This window comes from Taurulus bubalis, assembly GCF_910589615.1.
Source record: "Taurulus bubalis genome assembly, chromosome: 3".
Classification (NCBI taxonomy): domain Eukaryota; kingdom Metazoa; phylum Chordata; class Actinopteri; order Perciformes; family Cottidae; genus Taurulus; species Taurulus bubalis.
In genome coordinates this window covers 22,639,786-22,658,930 of record NC_136591.1, presented here as the reverse complement: position 1 = coordinate 22,658,930, position 19,145 = coordinate 22,639,786, and the positions used below count along the sequence as shown (strand labels likewise).

General features: G+C 39.5%; 1 protein-coding gene across 1 annotated transcript; it reads right to left on the bottom strand.

Annotated features, from left to right (window-relative positions):
* Window positions 1–8,987: 8,987 nt before the first annotated feature.
* Window positions 8,988–17,301, bottom strand: stx7l (syntaxin 7-like). The gene is made up of 10 exons (XM_079215368.1): window positions 17,275–17,301; window positions 15,290–15,383; window positions 14,937–15,006; window positions 14,498–14,588; window positions 14,222–14,359; window positions 12,897–12,943; window positions 12,726–12,816; window positions 12,564–12,636; window positions 12,184–12,266; window positions 8,988–10,371 (listed from the first exon to the last, which is right to left on the bottom strand). Exons 2-10 carry the CDS (start codon window positions 15,372–15,374, stop codon window positions 10,279–10,281), a joined length of 771 nt encoding a protein of 256 aa, XP_079071494.1. The 5' UTR covers window positions 15,375–15,383; window positions 17,275–17,301; the 3' UTR covers window positions 8,988–10,278.
* Between the last annotated feature and the right edge of the window lie 1,844 nt (window positions 17,302–19,145).

Below are 19,145 nucleotides of genomic sequence, written 5' to 3'. Positions count from 1 at the left end.
GGATCTCACATGAACACATTGTTCTGTTGAAGTAATAAAATTATTTTACGAGGTGTAACTTGTTATTGTGACTGCATGATTGTTTAGTCATGTATATCTGACATTATAGACACATGTTACGTTACATAATTTAAACTAATATTTCATGGGGTTTAAAACTAAAGCTTTGCAATAAAAAAATATTGTTCTCTAAATTCACATGGACTATCAAGGTATGCGTTCTGAACTGCCGGTCCCTTCTCTCTGCTTCTTCCGTCACATTTGATAGTTTTCTATCAATCTAAATACGTTAGATAGCTGTCACCGTGAAGGATCAACTAACATAGAATTAATGGATTTGGTTCCCTAATTACCTACAATTATACTGCAAAGCCTTCTAGCTTACTCTGCTGCCAAGTTTTTCCTGCTTTATCCAAATCCTCCAAGTGCAACATGTAGTTCCACAGGAACTTCTAACCCGGAGTGTAATTCCTTCCTCAGCATGACAAACACCCACAATTTATTACCCACCATTATAGAAACGCAGAACCAAATACCGACCAGTGGACTAGCCCAGACTGTAATTCCTATGCTCCCTTCATAGTAAAGGCCCAGAGTTAAATCCTAACCACTACATAACAATAATAAGAGCTGCTGCTTGGTAAGGCCTTGTTGCTAGTGTCCGTCCGTCTGTGTGTGTGTGTGTGTGTGTGTGTGTGTGTGTGTGTGTGTGTGTGTGTGTGTGTGTGTGTGTCTGTCTGTTTGAGTGTATGTGTGTGTGGTCTGACCAGTGCCCACATCCTTCCAGAACAACAACATGGCCACCTAGGAGACACATCCATTCCTCAATTACCTCCCTACTTCCCTCCATCCCTACCTCCATCCTTCTTTCTTCACTCCCACCAACGGCGAGGCGGCTGGAGGTTATGACGTCCGTTGCGATACACAAGGTCACCGTAGTTTGTCTTACTGCATTTTTCACTCCTGGTTTCGTTTGCCTATGCAAACAGTCCCATACACATATAGGAGATGATTTGAGGTGCGCAAACAGGGATGGTATTTAAACTGGTTCACACGGGATGTAACAAAAACAGTTTGAGGCTCTGTGGTTGATGAGGGCCTCTCTCACGTACTCCTTTGTGACAAATGAATAAATCAATTTGTGCTGTAATCAGAGATGTGAGGAGAGACGAGGAGTTCAGGAAAGCGTTAACACAAAACAACCGCCAATATCTGCTGCCACCGCAGAGACAAGTCTCAAGTTTTAAGGTCAGCATTTCAACCACAAGGAACAAGTAGTTATAGGAACCAGTTGGAGAATGTAAACAGAGTGCAGGAGAACTGAGATTGGAGCAAGAATAGGACTTTGAGATGTTTTTCACTCTGGGACCCACCCAGACTTTTGAAAATATAGTGGTATCCCTGTGATGCAGAGATGTGGAACATATAGACCTGGGAGGCATTTATCGTAGTAGCTTGTGAAAAACTGGCTAGGAGAGAAGAACAAGTCGCTAGAAATAAGCAGTACAGATATACGACAAAATCCACAAATGACTCAGGCTGGAAAATGATATTTCAAACTGTAACAGGTAATATCAGTAGCCTATCTAGTGGGACGTCACAAGCAAAAAAAAAAAAAAACCTCCTAACGTCTAACCCTAACCACTTTTCCTTGACCTCTGTGGAAAACGTCAGGAAAAGACAACCGCGGTGTTTCGTAAATCCGACTCCACTTTCAGAAAGCAACGTAGTTATGACTTCCGGCAGGCGGATGTTAGTGACGTCGGTCTGCAGCGTTGAAACTACCTTACAGTATTGCGTCATGCAGATGACATAAACAACCCGGTTCATGATTTTACTTTATTTATAAACGAGGTTGCAATAGATTGCAGGTTAACGAGGTTGCAATAGAAATGAAAATAAGGAATATGAAAGTGAAACCAAGGTATTTTTCACAGAGAGTACAAATTACTAAACTGTCACTTTATTCAGTTTCAAACATGCTGAATTAAATACGTAATCCCACTAACGATGTGTGTCATATATGTGTGTCTCGTATCCCTTTATGTTGTTATGGTCTTTATGCAGATTGTAATCTAATCATAAGAATATGCAGACAACAGTTTATGAAACACCACACAACTCATGTTGACTTGATATGTTTTATTGTAATGTAACAAAATAGTTGATTAAAAAGATGATAATCAGAAACATGACTCAGACTGAACAGCTTGTCCAGTTTAACTCTTTCATTAAAGCTTCTGTAACTGAAGTAACATAAAAGAATGAGGGCTGAAGCTGCAGTTCAACACCAGAGAGATAATATCAAATACGTCAGTTTAATCACTTTACAGCAGTTTTCAGCGACGTAACGTATGAACTATGAAGTTGCCAGCAGGTTTAACAGATTATTGCGTTTCTCGGTCATAATCGTTTGTTCTCGTGAATGGCCGAATGATACATGACTTTAAATGTTGCCGCCGTAAGGAATTGTGGGTCGGCATTATCTCCTTTCCTTTCGTAAAGGCAGGTCCAGTGTTTCCTATGCTGAAGGAGCTAAGTTAAGAAGCATGAAGCTCCTTTCCTTTGCGTTTAGAGAATTTGACCGGCACTTATCATGGCGGTCACTTAGGTACTTCCGGGTTATTTCACTCAGTTAGGAAGGTTCCTAACCAAAAAGGACTATTCGACTACAGCCTTTCATTATACACTTCTTGAAGATGACTTAAACTCAAAAAGTTATTTCTGGCCACTTGAGGGTGATGCACTAAACTGTAAACACAATGTTGACACGTTATCGTAAGGTTTCTGTTGTGTTAGCCAGTTGCTTATTTACACATTCAACCGACATTAGCATTCTTTTTAAGAATTTGTTTCTGGCTACCGAGAGAATGCAAGTCCAAAATCCATTCTCCTTTTAGCTCTGTGATCACTCTTGAGAAAAAAGTACCTGGCTTTTTGGTTGATAAATACTCCATTATGCAGCTGGAAACACAGTTGATGAGAATGGTGAGGTTGAACCAAAACAAGGCAGCAGCTGGATGAACAAATACAAACAATGAGCTGAAAGGGGAACTGCAATCGCGTGATAATTCTCTGAGGGTTCGTTACTACCAACTTTTTTTAGTGCAGCTTAAAGGTACTCTATTACTACTAGATATTGCATGAAGCAATAAAAGAGAAAAGGGTCCTATATTTATGCAAATGAAGATACTATAAATGTGTGCTTTTTGCTAATGCAAAATGAGATACAGGGTTTGGACAAAGGGGGTTGACTGTGAGTAACATAAATACATAATTTGTCCCATTGGTGTTCTTTGAAATATGAAAAGACCAGCCACTTTGGGAAATATGAGGATAAATGGACTTGCATTTAAATAACGCCTTTCTAGTCTTCGGACCACTCAAAGAGCTTTACACAATGTCCACATGTATCCATTCACACACAACTTTGCACAATATCAACATGTATCCATTCACACATACATTCATACACTCACTGTTGATGCTCGTTCACACTGCTGGCAAAGCCTGCGGGAGCAATTTGGGGTTCAGCATCATTGTCTTGAGACTCAGTCATTAGGATTGAATCGCCAATCTTCCGATTAGTGTATGATAATGCTGACTGACGTCACATCACCAGGTTGGTTAATGGAGTCATTGAGACATTTACCAGCTCTCACCAGCATATTAATGCTTAAATATGAGAGGCCGTGCAAGTTCAAAAACAAAGAATCTGCACTCACTTGATGTCAGTTATGTATTTGTTTTTCCGTGCAGAGGGAATTACCGGCTCAGCACAGGTGTTCTGTGGGTTTCTTTGGTGTGTGAGCTAGGAATACTGACTTTGAAATGGCAGGTGAGGGCAGCAGCTTCCTCTCATCGTGGAACATCATGTCACATACCTGAAAACTACTTCCTCTTCAGAAAAACATCAATATTTACCAGAATACACAGGAGCCTCTAAATCTGAAAACCCTCTCACCCGCTAGCGTGTTTTTCTGTTCTAGTGCCAGTTGTCATGCCACCAATGCCAGCTCTACCACATCTTTATTTATGACTTTTCAGAGAGAGTACACCTCAGGGAGGATATTTAACTGCAAACACTCTGCATTCCTCCTCCTGGACCAGTGCTGGACTCCAAAGTAAAGTTTACATTCCTGGGCTGCTGGGAGGAATGCTGCCCTCTGGGGCTCTGGACCAGTCCTGAGGATTACGAGTCAGGAGATCCTGAGATACTCAGTTACAGGTACATTTTCAAGATGTCAACAACACAGGCTCATTTTCACAGACTTTAAGGGTTTAACTTTGTGAGGCACTGATTGCATCTGCAGGACTTGGGGAGGAACATACATGAATAGCATTTTATAAGCGTTGATACTTTAGTGATCATTGTGAGTCATTTTGTCACTGAACTTTGACTCTGGATGGCTGTTAAAAATACAAAATGTCTTTAATGAACACAGAGTTAATGATTCTGTGTTAAAGTCCGATATTGGGTATTCAGCGAGCCAAGATGAGGCTAAATTCATCAGAAACACACTCACAATTCCTACAATTTAATGAACTGACTTGGCAACGTTCATATTACGTATCAGTACTCAGGACAGTGTGCTCTTCGGCTTCTAGTTCATGTTATGATTGTCCTGAAAGGGAGCTGACATCCTGTAGGCTTTAGATAGCCCTAAAAATAGGGAGGGCATCTACAGCCATACATACAGCACTGTAGATGTGCTGTAATGGAGAGCAAAGGAGAGAGGAGGGGAAGTGAGAGAAGGGCAGGAAGAGAGAAGAGGATTTGGTTTTGACGCGCACAAGCTGATTGCTAGCACGATTTCAGCTGAAAGAAATACTGTACTACTCTATAGCTATTACTTACTCATCGGGTGATTGTTATTATTGGCTGATCTGCACCACAGAGCAGACAGGTGTTCGTCGTCTCACTCAAGGACACTTCTGCATGACGGATGCTGAAGGGATTGAAACTGAGTATCCACTTTTAAGGACAGTCCAGACCTTGATCTGAGCTAATTAGCTCAAAAGATCTCACTCGGGAGAGATCAAAGCCCTGAACTGAATGATAAAGGTCTAATGGAAGAAGTGCTTGGGTATATTCTATTCCCAATAAATTAGATGAATCATTCTAATAACACATTTAGCCCTTGCATTAGTGTATAACTGAATTGCTGTGTGACTATTGTATAATTTGCGGCATATCAACAATAATACAAGCACAAGATAAAAGCAAAACGTAGTGGTATATCCAGTGTGGCCTTATGGGGGTTATGGTCAGCACTCCAGCACTCAGCACTGCCCCCTACCGGCAGCATTACTCATCTGGTTTGGTCCTGTGTAACAACAACATCACTCATATGTGTGAATCCATATCTAATCAACATACAACTGAAATACCAAGTCAAATAATATTACTTTCTGTAATAGAATAATTGCATCTTTTCCACTTTGTTAAGTGTTAACAGTCTATATATGTCGATAATATGTATGGCATACTCCACTATGATATTTGTTCAGACTTTTTTTTATGGAATACGTATACTATGATATTTTATGACATTCTACAATATAACTTGTTATGACCTTATAATGGCATAATATATGAAGACATGTCTATAGTAAACTACACTGTGACTTTTTATTGACATCTTAATGGCATGCTAGAGTTTGATATTTCTTTATGTTGTACTGCATTCAGGTTTGTTGTGACTTTTTTATTGTTATACTGTACAATGTTTTTTTTCTGTACTGTAGTTATATATATTACGACATATTTATGACATTTTCATGGCTTCTATACTTTTTTATACGTACTATACAATTACTTTCTTACTTGTTTTGGCATGCTGTAGATAGTCCCTATCAAACACAGAAAAATGATTTAAAAACAAAATTAGTTAAAATCAAGATTTATTTTGTAAATAAACCTGTGTCTGCCACAGAGTGTCACGTTCAAGGTTACAAGTATATATTTTAAAGACCTACTTTCAGATTACCAATGGAAAGGAAAACTAATAGCAAATAGTTATTTCCTCTTGTCTTCTTTCTCATGACGCAGGTTAAAGACAGTGAGCTCAGTGTGCCCAGATGAGTAATTATTTTCCAATGTATGTGCATCACAACAGTTTGAAACTTCTATGTACGCCCTCCACCTCAGACCAAACACTTCCTTTGCAGTAACTTTGCACCCGGTCATAGTTTCCTCATCAGCTCCGGCATTTCTGTTTGGAAGGAAAATCCTGCTCAGCTCTTTGCAGGAACCTGCTAATTTATATGTGTGTGTGTGCGTGCGTGTATGCGTGTATAATCAGCCCAAAATACTCCCTGTCCTACTGACGCCGAGTTCAACTTGTTCTCTCAGTGATGTATTTACAACACTGTGTCCAAATCCTCCACCGCTCTCTTTTTGCCAAGGAAACTTTTTATTCTGCGTCACAGCAGTCTGTTGCTTCCACATCTCAATCCAAGTCCAACCGTCAGTTCTGACATACGAGCTACCTCCTGCTGCTTGATCTCGTCCTCTCATGGCGGCCTAAAACTTACTTTTTTCTCTCTTTGAGAAAACAGGGAGATTATGTAAAATATTTGTATGTTTTTTAACTTGTTTCAATATAGCATATCGAAAATATATATTTTCAGATATGAAAAATGTTGTACCACATGGATCTGTTATTGGTCCTCTTTTATATATATACTAGTGATGGCGAGATGAAGCTTCCTGAAGCATTGAAGCTTTCCATCCAATTTGTTCGCTCATGGGCCGAAGCTTCATGGAGCTTCATTTGCTCTACTGCGCCACCAAATGGACAATACATGTAAAACAGGCAGAGTGATCATAACGACACCATGGCTTTGGTGTGTGAAGCTTTAAATTGAATAAATTATGTTTGTGACGCCAATACATCAATTATTAACTTATTAATATTGTGTCTATCTTTATGATGTAATGGCGGGGTCAAAAACACATTGGGAGAGGGTTGTGATTGTGATGTGATTGGGGGTCAGTGGTTAGAATATCCGACTTTCAGTCAAAGGATCAGTGTTTCGAGCCTCGGCTCCGTTAGTTGATGTGTCCAATTTTTTAAGTAAAAATAAGAACTTTTCCACAGTGCTGGGCTTCTTGAGACTATTTCGCCTGCTTTATAAAATACCCTTTCACAGGCACACATGAAGCTGGGTACAGAGAGGAAGGGCGAAATCCATTGAGTTTCGCTGCCCCTTATATTTCAAATCGCACGGCAAACCCACGAACCATTTTCTGAATCAGTCACGTGGAACGGCCGGCTCGCGAGGCTTCGAACGTCACCACATACGTCATCGACACAAGCCTCGATACGCGCTTCACCAAAATCTACCTGGATTACTCGACACGCGCATCGAAGCCTCGACACGAAAAGACACATCACTAATATATACTGTATATACAGTCGGGTCCATAAATATTTGGACATTGACACATTTTTCATTATTTTGGCTCTGTACACCACAACAATGGAGTTGAAATGAAAAAAGAGGGTGGCCACATTTGAATTTGTTGTAGTTCCTACACCGTTCACCTGATTTTGATGTAAATACATCTTGATTTTTTCATTTCAACTCCATTGCTGTGGTGTACAGAGCCAAAATAATGAAAAATGTGTCAATGTCCAAATATTTATGGACCTGACTGTATACAGCGGGTAAAATACATATTGAACACGTCACCATTTTGCTCAGTAAATATATTTCTAAAGGTGGTATTGACATGACATTTTCACCAGATGTCGCTAACAACCCAAGTAATCCAAACATAGAAATGAAGAATTGGCCAAAAGCAAACCTGAGCAATGCATGCGACTAGTTTCTCCAAACAGGACGCGTCTAGAAGCTGTCGTTACCAACAAAGGCTTTTGTACGAAGTATTAAATACATTTCAGTCAGCGTGTTCAATACTTTTTCCCTGTGTCATTCCATTTTATTACACATAACTTAATTTCTGAACTTATTTTTTATTTAGTTTTTGTATGTATGGATTATTTGGGTCGTTACCGACATCTGGGGAAAATGTCATGTCAATAGCGCCTTTCGAAATATATTTACTGAGCAAAATGGTGACGTGTAAAATACTTATTTTACCCGCTGTGTGTATATATATATATATATATATATATATATATATATATATATTCTTCTTTTCTAAATGTTAGAATATAAAAAAGTGATTTGTGACTTGTAAAATGCAGTATTTTTATATGCATGCAGGGTTTTGGCTCAGCCCTAACCCCCAACCTCAGCCGTGAGAATGTACGCTGTTCACGCTCAAAATGCTGAGTTAATGGTGTTCTCAATAAACAGGAAGACGCTCTTGCGTCACAGGCAGATGCAGTTGATGACTGTCTTTACTGTTCAGCAGCCGTCGCCAACATCGTGCTAAGTTTCATCACTTTGATCGAGCATTCCTCATTGGGCAGTTAAGCCACGACACCATTTTTCCTTTCCATGTGTCCAAATTGTGTTTGGGCCTGAATCCCGGTTTATTTTCCCCACGGAAAGTAACTTGAATGTTGTTTTCCAGCATCACTCCCAGTAAACCGAGTTGTACTGAAGCAGTTCAGTTAAATGTCTTGACCAAGGTTGAGAAATAGTCATCGACGGAATTTTCCCAATCTATGGTCCGATCCAAACTCTTGACAAAGGAGGGAAATGGCAATCAAGCTTTGTTTTTACACTCACACCTGAATAAATAAAATAAAAATGTTATATAAAATCTACTGGCTTTCAGCCTGAACCCTGCAGGTTTTTCTCTCATTTCTTTGAATGTAAAACTAACGACTACATAAACATTCTGTTTCTACAGTGTTGGTGACAATTATGCTTTTTGGAATTACAGGAACACCGTGGAATAGTCTTAACCCAAAAAAATAAAAACTAATATAATACACTGTACTTTTACTGCAGAATACTAGTCGTGCAAAAAACTTTAGTTGAGGAATAACATCAGAATGGCACATACAAATGTTCGCACTCACAATTTATTCCGCACACTGCAGGCAGCGTCATCTCAAAATTACAAATATACACGCGATCATCATTTTACATACAAGTCAAATGGTCGAAGCAAATAATAATTAGTGTTTGCTCTCGCTCTCTTTACTTTCAGTTACATATGTGGTTCCTTCATATTAGGAATAAAGAGATGAAGACTGTTACTGTTGGTTGTCAGTCACAGAAACTACTTTTCTATTAGTCTCACCCCCAAACAGGTGTTTTCACTAAATTTGGCTGATTAGACTTCTCCTCTGGACCTTGATTGACGTAGCTTTGGCCCATCGTTCCACCTGTACCAAGTTCCAAGCAGCCAGATAATTGAAAATACCTGTGTGGTGTGCATTGCCTTCAAAAAAAGCAGACCTCAGTAGAGTCGAGTACACCGAAACCATAAAACACACGTTACATTACACACTATTACATGCTGCACTATCATTCTCTGTGTGGGATCATCTGTGATACTGTGTCATGCAATTCATTTCAATAACAATGACTTTCCTTGACGCCCATTCAATCTCTTAACTGAACATTTAAAAACAAAAAGGAAACACCCTGCCGACTTAAAAGTAAGAACAATATCTTCTCCTAATTACTTGGAATGACTGGTGGCAGTGGAGTGTATTACATGGTTCCAATCACAAGATTTTGTGTGGGTAGGCATGGCACTTCTAGATTTATCATTAGAATACAAGTTCAGGATGGGAATTGGTATAGAAATTAACAATTAATTTTAATTAATTATAAAATAAAGGAAACATCACTATGGGAATTGTCACTGAGAGCCCTGCATGGCAATGAGCTGAATGCAGTTTATTGCGTGAGTTTTACATATCTGACTTAAATAAAGAAAGCAGCTGCTGTAACATCACTGATCTCAAGGTTTATCGCCTCCTTCCTGCTTGAGGACACTTGCTGCTCCATTGAAAACCAAGTGAGGACTAAAACATTGAAGCTTTCCCGTAAAGTAAATCACACCAAAATCAGACACGGATAATTCAATTAAAGCTGGTGATAACAATAAAACCCTCAGTCATAGATTTGTTCTCACGGTGAAGGAGTGTGTAGTCCTGTTAATGAGGTCGGCTGCATCTCAAAACTATAATCGAGTGAAAGAAAGACAGACAGTCCAAATGACTCCCCTCAGGAGAGGGGTGAGAAAAGGAGAAGAGGAGGAATATGTGCTTCATGGTTTTTGTCCAGGTTGATGACTAACCAGGAGAGGCGGATGAGAGGAGGCGGATGAAGAAGCAGCCTTCATTATTTGACAGAAGCCCAGATGATGAGTCCAACAACAACAGCAACTACGAGGAACACGATCACCAAGATGCACATTTTCTTCCGGGAGCTCCGCTGGAGGGAAGGATGGGAATAAAAGCATGAAGAGGTTGTTGGTGTAATATCTAAGTATTCAATATAATCTGGATCCCAGTAAGAGCAAGCTCAAATCGTGGCACCGGCACCTCGTATAGGCACTTCCTGTGGCACCTCTCAGGTGCCGCGGCACCTACGAGCTGCCACTAGTTTTTACGGCAGTTGCCACAACTTTGCGGCAGTTTCTACTGTTTGAGGCAGCTGCCACTACTTCCCACTGCAGCTGCCGCTGTTTGAGAGGTTTCGCGACATTTACCCTTTATTTTTCGTTATTGGACAATATGTGACAATGCATTAAGGTTCTGTTTGAGAGTGCCGCTGGTAACAGTCTTGGATCTCCGTGGTCAAATCACAGACATTTCAGGAAACACATTCAAGCGAGCGTAGAGATCCACGTGACACAACATCCGGTTTTCAAAATACTGACTGATATGAATGTGTTCAGAACACATCCAAACATCTTAACTGTACCAATTCAGATATTTTACGTAAAAAGTCCTACATCCAAAAAATGTAAAACATGTTTATCAGTCATTAAATATTCAGAAATTAGATTTTGGGACATAGAACTCTTACTTTGTAAAATATCTGAATTGGAAACCGGATGTTGGGTCACGTGGATCTCTCCGCTCGCTTGAATGTGTTTCCTGAAATGTCAGTGTCTGTGATTTAACCACGGAGATCCGAGTGTCTGCTGAGTTGACTGCAGTGGTATACTGTCCTAGATGGAGAAGACCATACCCGGCGCAACTGGCCCCGTTACCGGCTTCACCCCGCTCCTCTTTGCTTGCCGATACTGAGGGAATCCTGTTAGTTTCTTTTCCTCCGCAGAGCTTAGAAATTCAACTATGCTTAAATTCAGCGGGAAAGCATGAAAACAAAAACAATAACACAAACATACGTTGATTATAAACGTATACATGAAAACAATAACACAAACATACGTTGATTATAAACGTATACATGAAAACAATAACACAAACATACGTTGATTATAAACGTATACATGAAAACAATAACACAAACATACGTTGATTGTAATTTTTAGGAGACAGGGTTGGGTTGCACAACTCGGCATTTTTCTTCTTTTTTTTTTACAACTACATACCGTCCAGGACCTTAATGTATTGTCAAATAACGACAAATAAAGGGTAAACTGTTGCAGCACCTCTCCAAAACAGTGGCACTTTAAACAGTCAGCTGGGACGTAGGAATATATACCTTCCAGGACCTTAATGTATCGTCACATATTATACCTTCCAGGACCTTAAACAAGTTGCGGCACCTCTCTCCCAAACAGAGGCAGCTGCCTCAAATAGTAGAATCTGCATAAAAAACTAGTGGCACATGAGTGGCAACTCGTAGGTGCCAGGAGTGCTGCCTCTAAAGTAGTGGCAACTGCTCCGGCAGCTTGGAGGTGCCCCGGCATCTGAGACATGCCACCGGAAATGCATCATCAAGGTACCGGTGCCACGATTTGAGCTTGCCCTCTCTCCTGGATCCTAATGGTGTGAATCAGATCACCTTGTGACTCTTTTTTATTTTCCTTTCCCCTTTACGCCTCTTTATCTACAACTTTTGACAAAGCAAACTTACTAAGAACTTATACATGGGAGTCCTTGTGCGGGAGATAGAGGAGTCACACATGCACATATATTACATATAGAGCTATCACTCTTACTCAGATCTATTAATTGCTCCACCAGTTACAAGCTAACTTCTCTAACATTTATACATTTTAATGGCTCTTCCTCAATCCCTTCCCATCGCCTCCATCCTCTTGAGTTTTACCTGGTAGGCTGCAGCACGGGACAGCTGCTGGGTTGCGCTCTGGACATTCACATCTGCACTCTCCACATTGGCTTCTATACTGTCTGCAGAACACACAGGAAACACACACATGGTACATGCAGCAGGTCGGAGGAAGAGGAAGCACACACATGGAACAAATGTACACGCTAGATAACTTCATTATTTACCTAATATCACGATTCTGTTTAATTATTGTATGGTTTTGTCAATTTTTTTGTGTCTGAAAAAAGAGTCTTTGCAATATAATTACTACATTAATGATCAGTGCTGCATTCCATTATACATAACCACTTATCCTACTCGAGGTGCAACTTTTTACATTATTCGAAAGGGACTGAGTCACCCTATCGAAAGCTCACCTATCATGTCTCCCTGCTCGTGGACCATCATCCCCAGGTCCTTGAAGATGTCATTGATATTTGTGATGTCCGACTGAGTGACATAGAGAGGTGGTTCATGTGAAGCTGATGAAATGGCGTACATATTAAGTGTCCATGCCAATATAGACGTTTTATTTGTACCTCCAGCTGCCTGATGGACGACTCCCTCTCCTGGATCAGCCTCAGATCTTCTTCGGTGATGGCCTCAGCCTGAGCCTGCACCTGGGAATCACTGCAGGGCGAAATGCAATTATAATAATAGTAATAATAACAAACACAAACTAAAATAAGGACCAAAAATAGTGGACCTACTGAAGAAAATCCGGCACATTCCCGAAGCTGTCATCAGGCTGCCCTCCCTGTGAAACGACATTAAGAAGTTTAAGTACACAAACTGCGCTGGTGTGCTAGTTACTGCAAATACACTGTAGAGGACGTTCTTCACTGTGATTGTGGGAGCAGCAATGATTCATTACGCACAAGGTTGTACAAAACCTACAGTGCCCATAATACCTCATTATATATATATATATATATATATATATATATGATTTGATTATGTATTATATAACAGTTGTGAAAAACAAACGACAACAAGTAGAGGTTAAGCAGCAACTTCTCCTAAATATTTCTAAATGCTCGGATTTAGTTCAACATAAAAAAAAGGTATACTTTTGATTTATTTTACTTTGCATTTATTTATACTTTAGAATTGATTTATAATTCAGAGACACGAGAAGAAAGAAATCTGAGAAAAATGTAGTTTTCTCATGTGTTCAGAGTTCCTGAGGTCTCAGTTTGTGTTTAAGTTTTAGATTTGTAATATGAAGGTAAATATGTGAATTGTAATTTGTAAATGAAAGTAACATTTCACAATAAATATAATACGATAGCATTACATTTCAATCAGTAACTCCAATAGAAATGCCATTTTTTTAATAGGAACAACACAAAAAAACACTAATATACCAAGACATATTTAACTTTAGTTAAGGAAAATATGTTAAAAACATACATTCTACAAATATGTATGTATTGCAGCTCATCTCCTAGTGTATCTGCAGATATCGATATAAGTGGAACTAGCCAAGATTAACTCTCCGTATGCTATGGAATTGGTTTGTTGTGTGGTTCAGATACAGTCGATCTGTTTGGTGACATTTTCTTCATATATATTTACATGTTACATATCATTTCTGTTATTTGGATCCTCTATGGTGGTAATTTTATAATGTTGGTTATTCTGTACAACATCTATAACATGTCTGTCCATCCTAAGATTGGGATCCCTCATTTTTTCCCTCCTAAAGTTTTTTTTTTGGGGGGGGGGGGGTTCCATTATCCAAAGCAAGGGTCAAAGGACAGACGATGTTGTATGTTGTAAAGATTGTAAAGCTCCTTCAGGCAACTTTGTGATTTGTGATATTGAGCTATATCAATAAATGTGACCTTTCTGAGGCCATTCATCCATCCATATATGTCTGTCGCCACATACAGAAGACCTGCTTTAAGTATGTGGACCAATGGCTGCTCACTGGCGTATGGATTATTGGTCACAAATATATAATTTTACCACTATCTCGCTGGTTGACACTGACCACGGGCAATGTGACATTGCAGACACAGCAGGTACTCACTGACACCCTGGAGCTCGCTCTAACTCTGGCCACAAACTCTCTCTCTTTGTCGGCCGCCTGCCGCTGGGTCTTCTGGAAGCTGTTCAGGGCGGCGGAGAAGTCGTTCACCAAGCGCTCTTTCTGCAACTTTCTCTGCCGCTAAAATACACACACAGAATAAAAAATGTTACGGGAAAGGTCACAATATTTAAAGTGTGGTATTGAATCAGTATTTAACAAGCAGGGGAATTAGGAGTTTCAACAATAGTTGAGGAAGACGAATGCAGCTCAGTGTACCTGGTCAGGGCCGACAGGAAGTGCACTGAATGCTTTTATTAGTCGGTCAGTCTCCTTCGCCAGCTGGTTGCCTTGCTGCTGTTTCTGTTGCCTGGAGACCGAAGACATTTTTATTTAGTTGTTAAAGTAGAGAAATACTGTCCAGACATTAAGAAAACAGATTGCTGAGAAGAGAAGTTGTGGATAGTCTGATATCATGAGACCGGAAATCAAGAGGAGCTGATGTGTGAAGAGTTGCCAATATAGGCATTAAACTTGATTTTTATTAAATGCAGAATCATGATCAACCCAATATACATATTTTTTTTATGATTGATCACTTGAGAACTTCAGCATGCCTCAAATCTGCAACTTTTTCTCCACCTGCAATATAAACCGAGCTGTTCGAAGTACAGCTGAGGACCAATTAAGCAAACCGCGCCGCGCCCCCATTACTCACAGCGTCTGTGGCAGCTGGCTGCTGTCATGCTCCGGTCCCAGCTGGGAAACGACCCTCTGCAGCTCCGAGGCTGGAGAGGAAGAAAGAATGCAGACATTGTTTATTGTTTATCTGTACACAAGTATCTCCACGTGTCACATGATTCACTTAGTGGAACCAGTAAAAAGGGGTGCTATATATATATATATGTATATATATATATATATATATATATATACACACACACATATGTATGTGTGTGTGTGTATATATATTTATATACACACACACATATACACACACATATGTATGTGTGTGTGTGTGTGTGTGTGTGTGTGTGTGTGTGTGTGTGTGTGTGTGTGTGTGTGTATTACTCAGCAGAGTCAGCCTCTGGATGTTGGAGCTTATGTTGTGGACCAGAACACTGGGCTCCTCCTGCATCCCAGCCTGGTAGGCCATGACGGAGAGCTGTGAGGACACACAACACATTTAATCACATTCACTAGTCAGAAAGGTGTCCGTTACCATAGTTACCGTGACTATTTCAGTGTGTTGGCGACTCGAATTGTGAAAATACCTTCGGGCATCTGCACTGAAACTTTGGTTGGTTAGTTGGAATTATTTATTTTTGTGAGTGTGTGTGTGTGTGTGTGTGTGTGTGTGTGTGTGTGTGTCTCAGTCACAAGTTTTAAATCCTACACGACTGTGAACAACACTAATTGGCTAAAAGTGACATCCAGATATTACACACACATATAAATATATGCACTGAAGCTCAAACGTTTGTGATGATCTGCTAAAGCTGGATTTGTTAAAAGGCAGATGGCTGAGGGAATATTCTCTATTTTTTTATGATTTTAGGTTGCAAAAAGTATATGTTATTTTGTATGAAGGGTTTGGAAATAACGTCATGTTTTGTACATGGAGAACAAAACGCTGTACAATAGTTCAACCAGACCGATAGTTGAAAGCACAGAAAGAGACAAAGATCCCCTTGAACAACAGTTGAATGAAAATAGAAGAGCTCACTACCGTCATTGTTAAAAGAAACTGTAAGTTTAACATCGAAATGTGTGCAGAATCAAACAAGTTCCTGTTTCAGTCTCAAGTGCACGATAACGCCTATAACTAGCTGGAATATTTACATGTGTGTTGCTTAAGCACGATATCACAATAGAAAGAGAGGGTTGGTGTAGGGTTAGCACTGTTGGAATAGCAGCTGAACATACTGACGAATCAGTCTAGACCTCTTCAATTTGAGAAGCTCTCTTGTGGTTCAATAATGATCGAGGGCCACTTGTGCTTTTCTGCACTGGAAAACAATTTGGGGATAAAATGGCCAACAGGATTCTCCCCTGACATGTACGACTGTGGGTACATCAAATAAACATATGTTGGATTCATTCATTCTTCTTTTTTCGGGGGCAAAGCTATTTCAAATGTAAATATTATATTTGGTGTCTGACTTATAGTCTGTTTGTCTCGGTTAAAATATTTGTTTGATGTTTGATATAAACAGATGACCCAAAACATAAGTGGGAGACACTGATAAAATATTGTTGTAAAAATAGCATAAAGGACTCACTTCCTGTAACTGGGACCAGGGGGCTTCCCAGACCATTAGAACAACCCTCAAAGTCCGTATATTCCAAATTAAATCTGTGATACATTTTTCTATCTGCTCTTATTTGATACATAATAACTTCTGATATTGCAGCAGGGCTGTGTCAACAATGTTTACTACAACCAGGACCAGCAGACTTGTTGTGTACCGACTCGAGAGGACTGGCATCGCAGCCTTGTGGGAAATGTATGCAAATAAACCACCATCTGCTGAGAAACCCTCAAACGGAAGATGGGATCCAGCCCTGTTAGTTACTTGAATCACGACTTCTACTTTAATTAAACTTATTATATCCACCCCGTCTGCGCGCGTGCGTGTGCGCGTGCACGGGTGTCCTTAATACAGTAGCTGGCAGCGAAAAAGAATGCGGAAATCACATGAGCTTTACAATCACAAGAACGGTGCAGAACAAATTACCACCATTTACTGATACGCCACGTATTATTATTATTATTATTATTAATATTATTATTCACGGTGGAGTTGTTATTTGAACCTCAGTCGTCTGTGGACTCCGACGAGCAGCGGAGTCATTAAGTTACAATCAAAGTCGTAGCACAATTTTAACAGTTCTCTCCGTCGTTTTTCTTTTCTTTTTCGGATGACATATTCGTTTAAATTTCCTTGTCCCTAAAGTCTACACGGCATCATAATGGTTATTATCACGCTGGTCGCGCAGCATTGTCAATCATTCCTAAATGTTCAGCCAAGTGGCGTTAAAAGTATAGACTTTACCTTTCTTGTGACTTGCGACAGCGGTTTGCTTCCTGCTTCCCGGACCCGCCCCCATCACGTGACCAGACTGCTGGAAGAAATAGTACTGCTATCCGACAAAGGAAGGTTTGTGCAAAGCAATACAAAAATATCACTGGAAATAAATTCTAATCACATGACTAGCATGTACTTGAGTTGTCCCATTATATGCAGCTTTATACTTTACACCACACTTAGCTCACAGTTGTTATTGCTAGTTACACAACAGAGATCACACACACACACACACACACACACACACACACACACACACACACACACACACACACACACACACACACACACACACACACACACAAACACACCCTCTCTCTCTCACACAAACCATGTGATGGTTTGCTTATGAAATGTGATGCATTCTTATAAATTAAAATACCAAACAGTATACTGGTGCTTTTAAATTAGCATCGCTTTAACAAGCTACGACATGCAAATGCTGATAACATTACTGCACTCTGAAAAGGTAAACTTGCACTACTACATGTGGCAGAGTATTTTAATTGGGTACATTGCTTATAGAGGGTATTTTAAAAGTACATTTATAAAACATTTTTAAAAAAAGAACACTTTTAGGTCAGCAAAAAAATAAATGAATGGTGGGAAAACTAACTTTTATATTGTTATTTACAGACAACATAATTGGACCATAACCTGAATAAATAATATACCACAACTACTGATTTGGTGGATTAGAACGCATGAGCAAATGTTCTTGGGATGCAAATAGCTTTATTGGGTATCTGTGAGAATAAGCCAAACTGGTATCGGGTTCCATTATTTCCAAAAGCAACAATTCACTGCATTTATATCTGCGTATTTATTTGTTCTAGTTTGTTTCACAAAGTTAGGAAGCCACTGTTTAAGTCAAGCCTGATGTCATCTTATCCATGAAAGAATGATCCCAGTCTCTTCCACACAGTGATTCACAGATCGGTGCATCCCTAAATTATTATAAAATCTTGGCTGCAGCCCGGCATTGAACCTGAAAACATCAATTACCAAACGTCCAGAAGAGATGTGTTGAATTGAGTCCTCCAATAGGAGCAACTTAGGTAACTGACTTTATCAGCTGCCCTGTGTACATCTAGCAGCACAGTGATTGTTTGGACATTGAGGTTCATGCAGGTTAACCACACAGCTGCAGAACAGACTATTCCAGGTCAGTTTACAGATCAAAAGCAATTTAGAATCATTACGCCATTTTTCATTTGTTGTACTTGTCTTTCCAAGTGTTTTCAGGTACAAGGTCCAGAATATCATGTCTCTTTAGTCTTTTGAACTTTGAGGGGCCTAAAAATTGCACTTTTCTCTCAGTGACAGTTGGAAAAAACGGGTATGTGGATCAGCAGATGTGGATGTACCAATGTTGACCCACAGGACTTTGCCCTTATCTTGTTATCAGTCAGCAGAACAGTTCATTGGGTTTCCATGCCGGTTGAAATGACTTTATCAGTTAAACAACGTGTATATATATATATATATATATATATATATATATATATATATATATATATATATATATATATATATATATATATATATATATATACACTACCGTTCAAAAGTTTGGGGTCACTTTGAAAGTTTCTTATTTTTCAAAGAAAAGCACTGTTTTTTTCAATGAAGATAACATTAAATTAATCAGAAAAACACTGTATACATTGTTAATGTGGAAAATTACTATTCTCGGTGGAAACGTGTGGTTGTTAATGAAATATCTACATAGGTGCATAGAGGCCCATTTCCAGCAACTATCACTCCAGTGTTCTAATGGTACATTGTGTTTACTAATCGCATAGAAGACTGATGATTAGAAAACCCTTGAAAACCCT

Bases quoted from the DNA above. Each gene is read 5' to 3' on its own strand.
- stx7l (XM_079215368.1), bottom strand. From the start codon at position 15,374: ATGGCCTACCAGGCTGGGATGCAGGAGGAGCCCAGTGTTCTGGTCCAC. The intron at 14,589-14,936 runs GTGAGTAATGGG...TTCGGTCTCCAG, and splicing joins AGCCAGCTGCCACAGACGCT to GCAACAGAAACAGCAGCAAG. The intron at 12,267-12,563 runs GTGAGCTTTCGA...TGTGTTCTGCAG, and splicing joins CGAGCAGGGAGACATGATAG to ACAGTATAGAAGCCAATGTG.